This window comes from Convolutriloba macropyga, chromosome 9 (assembly GCF_964194025.1).
Source record: "Convolutriloba macropyga chromosome 9, txConMacr16.3, whole genome shotgun sequence".
NCBI lineage: Eukaryota > Metazoa > Xenacoelomorpha > Acoela > Convolutidae > Convolutriloba > Convolutriloba macropyga.
Window position 1 is genome coordinate 1,329,597 of NC_134476.1, and position 13,109 is coordinate 1,342,705.

Here is a 13,109-nt window from a genome sequence, read left to right on the forward strand (position 1 = left end):
GGTTCGCTATTCTATGAACTTCTGAAAGAGAAAATTAAACTATGGGAGACTTGTGAAAGGATCATCACTTCGGTTGTTTTTTTCAACAACTTTATTGCAGCATAGGTACCAGACGTTTCATAGGTTCGTTGGAGACCTTTACAACTCATTTTTAAAACTCCGTAAAATAAGTGAACTGATCACAGAATTCTATTTCGTTCATGAAAGTTTGAGATTTTTTTATTTTCATGCACACGGCTGATATACCGTTAATTATAAAAGAAAAAATTCAGATGAATGGCAACAAGAAGAAAAGATATTGAAGTAAAAAGATTTATGCAGAACAGACCTTCACAGAGCTGAATGACCTTGATTGCCATAAAATTGTGGCTGGAGAAAAATGTCAAGAAACTTTTATGTATTTTAGTTTTTGTCCACGAAACATAGCTCCCGAGAGCTACAATCACAATTAACTGATACCAAATACCATAAAAAGTTTATGAATTTTATCTAATTTTAATTTATAGGACGGAATACACATTATCTCTGGGGTTCATGACAAAAGATACTAAAATATTAAAAGAAAAGCTTTGCCAAAAGCAATCGCTTATCAGTCTGGGTTCAGACCAGTTTTGAATAGACCTTAGTGCAAAATCTTGTATAGACAAAAAAAACTTACGACAAACAGTTCTTAACCACAATAAGGATGTGTGAAAACTTGAAGTTTTTAGTATTCCCTGAGCATTTTGTCGAATTCAACAGTCAAATTTCTTTTGCATTTCATCATATGAAAAACCGAAAGACAAGCCTAAAATGTCACCAGTAGTTATTAATTCGAAAAGCGAAATAACTTTAGAGAACATTAGCTTAGAAAACATACAGGAAGGAGACAATCGTTATTTTTGAGCAAGGGTGGACAAACAACATGTGGGTTGGAACAAATCGCATTTATCTTCCCGCTGTTATGTTAGAATTCATCCAGTCACTTTGATTTGAAAAATCTTTCCGAAAAATATCCCAGTTTACATTGAATCTTGTAACAATTACACCAGAGGTTTCAATTTGATACCTCAGTTCTTTATGCGAATGTTCGGAAGACCTTATTTGACTACCACATGAAAAATACTTTTATTACAAAAATCAAGATTGATATTAGTGTCATCTCGAAATGATTGAGACCCTATTGAGAAATTTCAAAATTTTTATCTCGGATTCGGGACTGAAGGACACTGAAAACTACTTCCATTTCCCCCAGAGACTAATGCATCAGTATTCCGATCAGTGGTTGATGTTAACTGTTCGGACTGCCAAGTGACGCCAACTGCATGGAGATGTCTTGCATCCAAGAATGAAAACTTACCTCTGATTGTGAAAAAATTTTGGGTAAACCTAGTTCAGCGAACCAAATTAACTATCTCATTAACCCAGAAAAAACATTAAAGAATTGAAATTAAACACTTTCTTGTGTTTGGAAACAACTTTTGAGATTAAAAGCTACAGTAAAGGTTTTGGAGTGCAACAAAAACAGAGAAGTGGGCATTATACTTGGTAACATTGTTATGAGAACAATAAAAAAGAATAGATATAAAAAATAGAACACATTTAACATTTATCACAAAACCCAAATAAGAGCTCAGTTGATAAAATGACAGAAACATTGCAAAGCTCTGAAAACTTTTACAAGAAGAACTTGTATTGTGTGTGCGTGTTCTTCCGGCTACTACTTTTGCCCAATTGTTGAATTGAATTTAATATTTTCTTGTCAAAAAAGGACAATAGTCTCAGAGTAAAACAAATTTTTGATTGACGCAACAAAAAAATGCAGTTTTTCTAACAAAAATTTTTCTTTATCCAGAAATGTTCGCTGAACAGATTATTCCGCATATGCAGTGCCAAGAGAAAATTCCTTAGTTTGACACAAGTGAGAAATTGCATATCGAGTTTTTTTAGAACATCAGTTCAACAGAAAACAATATCTTTTCATCAATCAAAAATTATTTACAAATTTATTCATTCATGGAACGTGGCTGGAAAAAAATGTGAAGAAATTTCATATATTTTAGTTATGTTCCACGAAAAATAACTCCGAAGAGCAATAAAAACAATAAACTACCACCAAAACCATAAAAACCCTATGCATTTTTTTTAAATAAATTTTGTGGGAAGGAATGCACATTTTTCTGGGGTCCATGACAAAAAGGTACTAAAATAATCAATGAAAAGCATTTTGCCAAAAGCCATCGCTTATCAGTCTGGGTTCACTCCAGTTGTGAATAGACCTTAGTGCAAAATCTTGTATAGAAAAATAAAAGCTTACGACAAACAGTTCTTAACCACACCAAGAATGTGTGAAAGCTTGAAGTTTTTTGTAATCACTGAGCATTTTGTCGCATTCAACAGTCAAATTTCCTTCGCAATTCTGGAAAAAAGAAACAATAAGACAAACCTAAAATTTCTCTAAAAGTTATTATTTCGAAATAAGAAATAACTTAAGAAAAGGAATTTAGCTTACGAAACGTACAGGAAAGAGACTATCGTTATTTTTGAACAAGACTAGACAAACAACAAGTGTGCTACAACAAATCACGTTTATCTTCCCTTTGTTATGTTAGATTTCATCCAGTCACTTTGTTTTGAAAATTGTTTATTATAAATGACTCAGTACATATTGAATCCCGTAAAGAAAACACCAGAGGTTTGATACCTCAGTCCTTTAAGCGAATGTTCGGAAGACCTTCTTTGACTACCAGTTGAAAGAATACTTTGATCACGGAAATCAAAATCGATGTTGGAGTCATCTCAAAATGATCGAGGCCCTATGGAAAAAAATCCCAATATCTATAGCTCCGTTTCTGAACTGAAGGACACTGGATATTACCTGTATTTCCCCCAGAGACTAATATAAGTATTTCCATCAGTGGATGATCTTAACTGTTCGGACTGCCAAGTGGCTCCAACCGCATGCCGATGTCTTGCACCCAAGAACGACTTTATCAGTGAATCTGACAAAGATTGAGGAAAATTGGTTGAGCGAACCAAATTAACTATCTCATTAACCTAAAAAGCTTACAAGAAAATAAATTAAACACTTTCTTTTGAAAAACCTTTTGGAAAAAACTTTTCAGATTACAAGCTACAATAAATTGTTTGTAGAGCAACAAAAACTGGGCATTCTACTTGGTAACGTTGCTATGGGAACAATCAAAATGAAAAGATATAAAAAAATGACCACCTTTATCCTCTATCACAAAACGCAAACAAGAGCTCATTTGAGAAAATGACAGAAACTTTGCAAAGCTCTGAAAACTTTGACCAGAAAGACGTGAAGACGTGTCGTGTGTGTGCGTTTGCTTACGGCTGCTATTTTTGACCAAATGTTGAATTGCATTTAACATTTTGATGTCAAAAAGGTGGACAATAGCGTCAGAGGAAAGCAAATTGTTGATTTCACACAACAAACATATGCAATTTTTCTAAAAAAACAAACATATGCAATTTTCCCTCATACGGAATTGTTTGTTGACAAGGTTTTTACATACACGCAGTGCAAAGAGAAGCTTCCAAAACTTAACACAAATGAGAAAATGCTTTTCGAGTTTTCTTTCAAAGAACATCAGCTGAACAGAAAACAAGACTTATTCATCGATCACAATTTATTCACAGATTTACTCATTCATAAAAACGTTCAGCTACCAACGCAGTGGGGTTAGTAGCTTAAAATTGAGCCCTGAAAACAAATGTTTTGACAAGTTTAAAAAATGCATTTTAGACAAAATCCAAAAATCTCAAGAAAAATTTAAAGCCTTGTTTCCACGGTGCTGAAAACTCGATATTAGAAATCAGTGACCTCAAAAACAAAAAAAACAAGGCGTAGCAGCAACTCTGGACCCCTTGTAACAAAATTTGGAGATCTTTTTTTTCGAAACCAAATCATCCTTTATATGCTGCAACCTCAAATGTGAAGAAAAATTAAAAACACGAAAATGAAAGCTTACCTCTCATTTCCCCCATTTTTGTATTCCTAAATCTTAAGCGTCACGTAACCTTAGCAAGTATTCTAATCTGAATATACGATATACTTTTATCTATTGTGGTTACAATTAGGAAAATCATAGTTGGTGGCCTGCCGGTTGCCAGCAACAAATCCAATTTTATTACCAATATTTAACACATACAACCAAACCACAAACAAAGACAAAATTTGCCAATAAAAAGTTCAAACCAGACTTGATGCCTAAACCAGTTGTTACCGCTGCCAGTTGACACTGCAAAAGTTTAATCAATTGAGTTGTACACGCACCTTGGCACTATAGCTCTTGATTGCGTAATACACAAACTGACGGTACACCAAACCACTTTTTGACAATTGTATAAATAATCAGGAGTGGGATCGTTCAACTAAAATTGCTTTTACTTGGGGTGTCTCTGAGCCCCATTTGCCGTGAGTACTGAACCAATTGTAGAACCTTCGATTGAGATTCTACAGAAATCCCAAAATTGAATGCATAAAGTTGTTAGCCAAATAATATTTGGCGGAATTCCGAGAAGCGATAAAAACAAAATGGTTATAGAAACTAGATTCTGACTGTAATCTATGTTAGTTTCTCTCACGCTACAAGACCCCTGGGACTTGAATCAATTGATCATTCTTTTTGTTACGGCGCACTCAATTTTAAAAATTGATTGTTATTGAAAAGCTGATAGTGTGATATCTGCAAGTAAAGTTTTGCAGGTTTTCGCAACTGGAGGAGACAACAAAAAACAATACACAAAATCAAAAACTCAGAACAAAGCACGTCATTGTAATTATTGCAGCTTGGAACCACCATCGCTTGTCGGAATGGTCAAACGTATAGAGCAAAAAAAAAATCCGAAACAAATCATCATTGCGTTTATTGGAGCAATTTTTTTCACTGAAATCAGCGTTTGAAGATCGTATGGAACTAAATCATAGAATGCCCAGTACAGAAGCTCAGTTTTTGTAAGAATGCCGAGAACGCGGTAAAAATAATTAATTCACCGCATTTCGTCGCATTTCATACAAAATTTCACGGCCAAACCACGATACGGGATTAAACTGCAAAATTTTTTTTGACGACACACATTTCTTAAGAAAAAATGTTTTCCAAGCGAAGAATTTCTCAGCACCGTACGCAACGACTTCGAACCAAATCGGTCTGCTAAATTCCTTTCTTGAATTTGATGTAAAATTTTGTGATATGATGTGCCAGATGATGTGCCTGCTTTATGCATCGGGCTGCACAAAACAGTTCAAAACAGTCTGGAATTTGGCTGTTCAGAGGTATTTTTGTTCCGGGATGATCAGAAGTCAATTTTGCATACCTGCTCGCCCAGGTTGAGGTGCCAGACCGAAAGTCGATATGTCCAGACCGTTGCAGACGGAAAGTGTCTATGTCCAGACCATCCCAGACGGAAAGTGCCTATGTCCAGACTTTCGTGCGTTCAAAATTTTTCGTGCGTTCATCGTGCGTTCAAAACTCCCTATGTCCAGACTTTCGTGCGTTCAAAATCTTATACGACCAGACTTTAGTGCGTTCCAAATTAAAACTCGTGCGCTCATTTGTGCCTTCAAAAACACCTATGTCCAGACTTTCGTGCGTTCAAACGTGCTTATGTCCAGACTTTCGCGCGTTCAAAATCTTATATGACCAGACTTTAGTGCGTTCTAAATGAAAAATCGTGCGCTCATTTGTGCGTTCATGTCCAGACTATCGTGCGTTCAAAAACACCTATGTCCAGACTTTCGTGCGTTCAAAAATGCGTATGTCCAGACTTTCGTGCGTTCGTGTTCAGATAACGTTTTTATAATGTATTTGTTTCAAGTATAGATACGTTAGGGAGATGGTTGTGATGAAGTGCCCAAGCAGTTGCTACATTTTGTATAAAAAAAGATGTTCGATGAAAGTATTGGCAAAAGGGGGTGCCAGCGACCTAGTTATTAAAGTATGATTTGCTTTGCAACTTCAGCAAGGGTTTATAATTCTAGGTGTGAAATTGTTTTAAACAAAGCAAAATGTTGGATGCGAATTTTCCTGCGTTCGATGTTTTGTAACTTTTGAACTCAAGTGAGTTGAGGTTTTCTTGGTAGAAAGCTTTCACTTGAGTGAGCACTCTATTAAGAGTGTTTAGTCAAACATGGACTCATTAGTTTTTGGCATTCTTGTTTCCATTCAAAAAATTTTCGTGCGCTCCGAGTCACTATGTCCAGACTTTCGTGCGCTCAAAATTGCTTATGTCCAGACTATAGTGCGTTCAAAATTGCATATTTCCAGACTATCGTGCGTTCAAAATTGCATATGTCCAGACTATCGTGCGTTCAAAATTGCATATGTTCAGACTATCGTGCGTTCATTTTTTTTCCAGACCGTGTAATTTTGAGCACACGACGCCACCTTGTGCGTTCATTTCGGTCTGGACACATCGACTTACGGTCTGGGACCTCAACCTGGGCGACTATTTGGAGTGCACAAGGTGTTTCATGTGCACTTTGAGACGGCTTAAGCCTATTTGGAACAAACGGAGTTCTTTTCTCAGGATTTTTAAGCAAACGAGTTTTTCACTAGTGAAGTATTGACCGCAGAAACTTCACAGAAACAGTTGGAAGAAACGAGCAACTTCAGTTGAATTCTGGCATAGTCAATATCAAGTGATACAACGCACCAAATGAACTATGAAGGCGAATAATAGGTGTTCGTTTTATTCTGGAGATCCTAATAGCAAGAACTTTTGTAATACGAGATTGCTCATGTTTAGAGATATCACCAGTGGTTGACCCTCCGAATCGATACCCGTTCTATGCCCAAATTCACTATACAGATGAGAATACTGTTTTTCATAAATAGTGAGTGATTTACACACACACACACACACACACACACACACAGACACACACACACACACACACACACACATATATATATATATATATATATATATATATATATATATATATATATATATACGCGGGCCGAGGATTTTCCCCAAAAATAACGGGGAGAAGAGTGTAAAGGGTGTAAAAATAAAAAAAATTACACCCCTATTTCTCCACTTAACTAACGGTGGAAGAGTGTAATTACAAGAGTGTAATTTTAAAAAATGAAGATAGAAGGAGGCAGTGAGTACCGATCAACCGACTTTCCCGATGTCCAACACGTTACACTCACTTTTTGCATTAACCATTGCGCCAACTGCTACAACAATTTAACCTTTCATTTTGGTTGGTAATTCTATACGAGTGTAATTTTTCATCAGTCCACCCTAAATTACACTCTTTGCAAAGAGTGTAAAACGAGTGGAGAAAAGAGTGTAAATACAGTATAATTTAAAAAAAATACACTCTTACACTATTTTCCTTTATAAATAGGAGTTAAATTTGCATTGCACTCTAATCCCAGCTAATTAGAGATGGATTGAGGTTAAAACCTTGTTCCGGATATATATATATATATATATATATATATATATATATATATATATATATATATATAATTACTGTGTTATTTGTTTCCTGTGTACTGTTTCTGGCCTACCCGGGACCCTTACTTTCCTTTATGATAAAGTTGTCACCGTAGAACGATCCCTTATGGGAAAGTTGTAACCCTACCAATTTCGTACATTTTTTTGTCTATGCTATTAAGGATCCCTAAGAGGGAAGTTCTAGGATAACATTTTTTTTTTACCCGTGAAGGTTTTTTTGAAGTTTTTCCGAAAATTATGGTTTTTCTTAAAATTTTTATCTTTCCTAATTCATAGTCGACTTTGGCGTTGTTTTTGTCGGCTTTTTGTTTCAATTAGAAGCATATTTAAGCATATCCATTTCTTTTAGATCTTCAAAAAAGTATTTGTTCATATATTGATTACTGCATTCTTGTACCCTGAAACCCCTATTATTGTTCATACGAACATAGATATCTACCTACAATTATAAAGGGAAATAATTTTTCAGACAACTTGGAGACCCCCGTAGCTTTCTATTTATGTGAAAGTCATAAGGCATTTTCATGACTTGAAAACGAACTATATAGAAAGCACTCAAAATTCGTTGGTAAAAAAATACAATTTTTGTAAGTTTTGTATTATTTGCTAGAAATATATATTTTTTTGTAAATTATCCATTATTGTCCAAAACATTTCTCGACTGTGGTTCTATCCATCATTTATTCATTTGTATCATTTTTTTCAACTCAAACCGCCAAGTAAACTTGTATCCGCCAACACCAACTTCAATAAAAGCAGTAAAAAAACAGTAGTAAATTCATACCAGATCACGATAATGATCGTCATTTGAAATCAGTAACCCACGAGATAACCACAATCAGAATTAAATGGAAATCTTTGTATTACAGCCTATGTGGTGGAGCAATTCTTAATATAAAAATGGTTGTGACAGCCGGAAATTGCATACGGCATAACGGGAATGGATATCTTTACAACACCGACTACATTAAGGTGTTAACAGGTAATTTCAAAATACCATTTTTCTAAGATTAATTATTACTAAATTGTTTTATGCACCTTTATATATCCGGATAGTAGAAGTCTGGATTGTTCGTAAAGATAACAATTCAGTGAAAGATATAACATTAACTGTTTTTCTTTCTGAACTAAAGTTTTTCGAATCTAAAATATTCAACTTAAGTAAGGTATGTAATTTTGTGTGTTGTGCAAAAAGAAGTTAAAGCGGAGATATTATTAAACCGGGGAAAGATCTGGCTATTTGCTGTCCAGGTGAAGTGGTTATTTTTGCTTCCTTAAAAAAACTTCTTCTTAAAGATTCTTGATCCCAAAAGGAAGAGCACTTCCAGCGATTTTCATCACATATTGAAATATTTCTCAGCTGAGTCGCGGTGAGTTATTTATTTTTACCGCGTTCTCAGTATTCTTACAAAAAAGAATCGTCCCCACACGGGCTCGCACCTCTGACCTCCTGCATGCCTTCAACTGCTTAGTCCACAGGGCCAACTGTCACTTACATCTTTGAAATTTCTTGTGTATTTAAATCAGATTGAGTAAACTTTGGAAATCATATGCGGTGAATTTTTGTAAGATATGCGGTGAATTTCGCGGTGAAATTTTGTAAGAAATGCGGTGAAATGTGGTGAATTTTTTTTCACCGCATTCACCGCTTTCACCGCATTTCTTACTTTAATATGCCACAAAAGTCGTTGCGGTGAATTTTTGTAAGAAATGCGGTGAAATGCAGTGAAATATTTATTTTCACCGCATTTACCGCAATAATCGCATTTCTTACAAAAATTCACCGCCTTCACCGCTTTTCCTACAAAAATTAAACCAAAAACCTCGACCCGGGGAGAAGAAAGTTTTAAGCATACCCGGGGTCGAGTTTAGGTGGTGAATTTTTGTAAGAAATGCGGTGAAATGCGGCGAAAAAAGTAATTTTCATCGCGTATTTCTTACACCTTTTTGCGGTGAATGCGGTGAGTCGCGGTGAATTATTTATTTTCACCGCGTTCTCAGTATTCTTACAAAAAAGAATCGTCCCCACACGGGCTTGCACCTCTGACCTCCTGCATGCCTTCAACTGCTTAGTCCACTGCGCCAACTGTCACTTATATATTACAAATTTCTTCTGAGTATAAATCAAATTGAGTAAACTATGGAAATCATATGCGGTCAATTTTTGTAAGAAATGCGGTGAATTTTGCGGTGAATTTTTGTAAGAAATGCGGTGAGTTTCGGTGAAATATTTATTTTCACCGCATTCACCGCAATCACCCCTTTTCTTACAAAAATTCACCGCATTCAGCGCATTTCCTACAAAAATTTTCCGAAAAACCTCGACCCAGGTATATTGCTTTTAAATATAATTTACAGTAAACTAATAATTAAAAAGAAGCATCCAGCTGACATTCCTGAAAATGGTATTGATCTCGTTAGAACTACTTGCAGGAACGTTCAGACGACTTTATAACTGAATAACGAGCACCCATTCAGACTTATTCAATATACTTCCATTGGACAAAAAGACAATGAACCCAGCAAACTACAATATTTTAAATGATTTTGGTAAAATTTGTCTAAAGAGCTTGTAGAAAAGATCACTATCACTATAAATCCTATCGACTGACACCTCAATTAAACCAACTTTTCATGTTAAAGTTAAAGGGAGCGTAAACAAGGCGAAAAAAGAACAACATAAAAGCAAGCGAAAAGCCCCGAAAAGAAATATAAGTTATTTTTTTTTTTGAAAAGCAGCTTGTGTCTAAGTCGTGTAATGCCTTCTCATTAAAGAAAACACTAAAAACACACAAATATTAGCTCTATTTCAGAGCAGACCATGGCTATGAAAAAAATAAAAAACATCCAATTGAATTGAATAATTCCCAAAAGAATTCACAGGAGTGTAGAAAATAGATTGTGCAAGATGTTCACAAAAGAACTGATTTAAAACTGAAATATTTTATCAGAAGTTGTTTTTTTTATCAATCAAATGAGACGAGTGATCTTGCTGATATATTGTCGGCAATTGACCGGAAATGTGATAGTGAAAACGATTTAAAAAATCAGTCAATAAGCCATAAAAACCAATTAACACAAGAAAGTGCACGAATATTGATGCTTGCACCCTAAGGCTCACTGTTTATTGCAAAATAATCTACCCAAAGTTGAGAAAAAACCGATCTATCTCAGACTTATATGACTACTGATGGGTTATGGACTTTTGCTAGCTTGAAAAAGCGTTTTTAACTAAGTAAAAAGATTAATTTCTCAAAAAATTGAAAATATCAAATTGGTATATACAGTAGAATTTGGGATTTTCAGGAGAGATCTGATTATTCGATCAAGATTGAAAATTGGATTTGTGCAATTGAAAAGGAATCGAAAATCAGCTGTATATATACCTATTAACCGTGCTAAAAAGTAATTATAGGATACAAAACTAATCTTAGGAACAAGATTTACCAATATGGTTTTCATCTGCATAAATCCTAAAAATCAGTCGCAAGGGATATAAAATACAGAATGCATTTGCACTTTACTAAGAGTTGATTCAGACTTCCTCTGAGAAGTCTTTACATCAAATAATTAAACTCTAATAGTAATTATCTATTATCTTCAGTCTGAATTGAGCATTGGTTCACAGTACCATTTCTTGAAGATTAATTGATATCAATTTGGTGACTGGAATGAATTTGCTTCTTTATTAATAAAGTGGTAAGTTAAATATTCTGTTTCCAACAAAGTTTAGGACTATAGTTAAAATCGGTATTTCAAGATCTCACTCAGATTTGAGCTGATTGCGTAGAGTCTGCTCCCATCAAAACTGTTCGGATTGTTCCATCGTCGATATATATATATATATATATATATATATATATATATATATATATATATATATATATAAAAATTTCGTAAAGATGTCCTCTGCCATTTTGTCAGTACGAACACAGTGAGTTTAAAAAGCCTCTTCTTCCGTCTTGTCCCGAATGAAGTGAAATTCTATCTCGATGTGCTGGGTTGACGACTTCCTGGTAGGATCAAGAAGCCTGACAGAACTCCCTGATTTCAAGAAAACACTCGAGGAAACATATACATGGAAGACAGAGGAAGACTAAAATGGTTTTGGTGCCTCAGAATCAGACAAGAAGAGGGCAAAGGCAAAGTCGGTCAAAAGCGCTACAACGCAAACCCTCAATGACTCCAGCCGATTTGAATTTGAAACCTACTAGAGAACAGAACGAGACCAAGAAATGGATCAAAAAATTTACAGAAGTTTGGTCGGATCACTTCGTTATCTGGCGGAACAGACATGGCCGGACATCATTTTCAAAGTCAAGACTCTGTCCAGACAAATGAATTCGCCTACCAATCAAAACTGGCTAAGCAAAAAATGTCATTTTAGATATCGTCAAGTTTCAAAATGTTTAAACTTTATTACATAAAAGATGCTATTTATCAATTAGTTGAAAAATGTGATGCAGACTGCTCTGTTGATCTGACCGGTAGAAAACAACGACGTGCTACTACTTTGAGCTCAACGGAGGCAGTTAGCTGGGTTGTCAAGATGCGGACCACAATTTCTCTCTCTTCATCAGACGCAGATTACTAGGGCAAGACAATACCAGTTCAAGGAGCACTGTAAGTGCAGAAACTTCTAGAGCGTTTTGGCGTCTGAATGGTCTTGGGTCAATCCATCATGTACGTTAATTAATCTCTAATTTTTCTTTTTATGACCAAACCCTGTGACCGTTACTTGAAAAAAAATCAGAAAAAAATCAATTGCACCGGTGACCAAGAAACTCACTTCTAAGCAGAAAATCAAACATCGCTAGTACAACTAACGAAAAAGCATTTCAACTAGACTCTAGAAACGCGGAAAAAAGTGAAAACTCACGAAAGTGTATAGGAGCAGCGCCGCAACCATTAGATCATGATTGCTTTTCGCGACGCATTTCTTAATTTCGTTTCAACTAAAAAACAGCTTCAATTCACATTTTAATTAGCGGAAAGTTACACTGACCCCAACCATCGAACAATACTTTCAATAATGAAGTGACAGGGATCTAATAATTCACAAGAATATAAATTTGGGCAGACTCCTTCACTTTATTTCCTTCAGTTTATTTAAAAAACTTTGAAAGAGTCGCCCAGTATTTCATTTAGTAGACTGAAATGCCTAAAGCCACCAAGCAAACCACAAAAACTTTTGTAATGAGGTAAACCAAACATAAATGTAGCAGTGAAGATTTTTTTCACCGCTTAAGCCGCAATTACTAAAACCGCAAATTCTAAATGTGAACGCTTTTGTTTTCCACAATGTGTATTGAATCCGATTTATATTCATAAGAAATACTGTTGAAGAAAGTGAATGATGACGCGGCGGAAAAACAAGTTGTTGACACGCAGGAGCTGAGCGTTTCGTTTTTTAAAGATTTCAGTTGAACGCGGTCAAAATAAAAAAAAATCTAAATTCCGCAAGCTTTGCAAGAATTCACCGGTAAAAAGTGCAAATATTAAAAAAATTCAGAGCTTTCACCACATGCATCGCTAAAATATACGGACGCTTTGCAGTAAAAAATGTGTTTATTTTCACCACTATTTACCGCAATTCAACTTTTTTTTTTACAAAACCGCGATCTCGGCAATAT

General features: G+C 35.2%; 1 protein-coding gene across 1 annotated transcript in view; it reads left to right on the top strand.

Moving 5' to 3' along the window:
• The first annotated feature begins 8,351 nt into the window (after nucleotides 1-8,351).
• The window catches only part of LOC142345928 (uncharacterized), a 281,705-nt gene continuing 276,947 nt past the window's right edge, over nucleotides 8,352-13,109 (top strand). Inside the window, exon 1 of the mRNA XM_075398392.1 lies at nucleotides 8,352-8,458. Within this exon, the coding sequence (XP_075254507.1) occupies nucleotides 8,377-8,458 (82 nt within the window). The 5' untranslated portion in view covers nucleotides 8,352-8,376. The remainder of the gene's footprint in view (nucleotides 8,459-13,109) is intronic.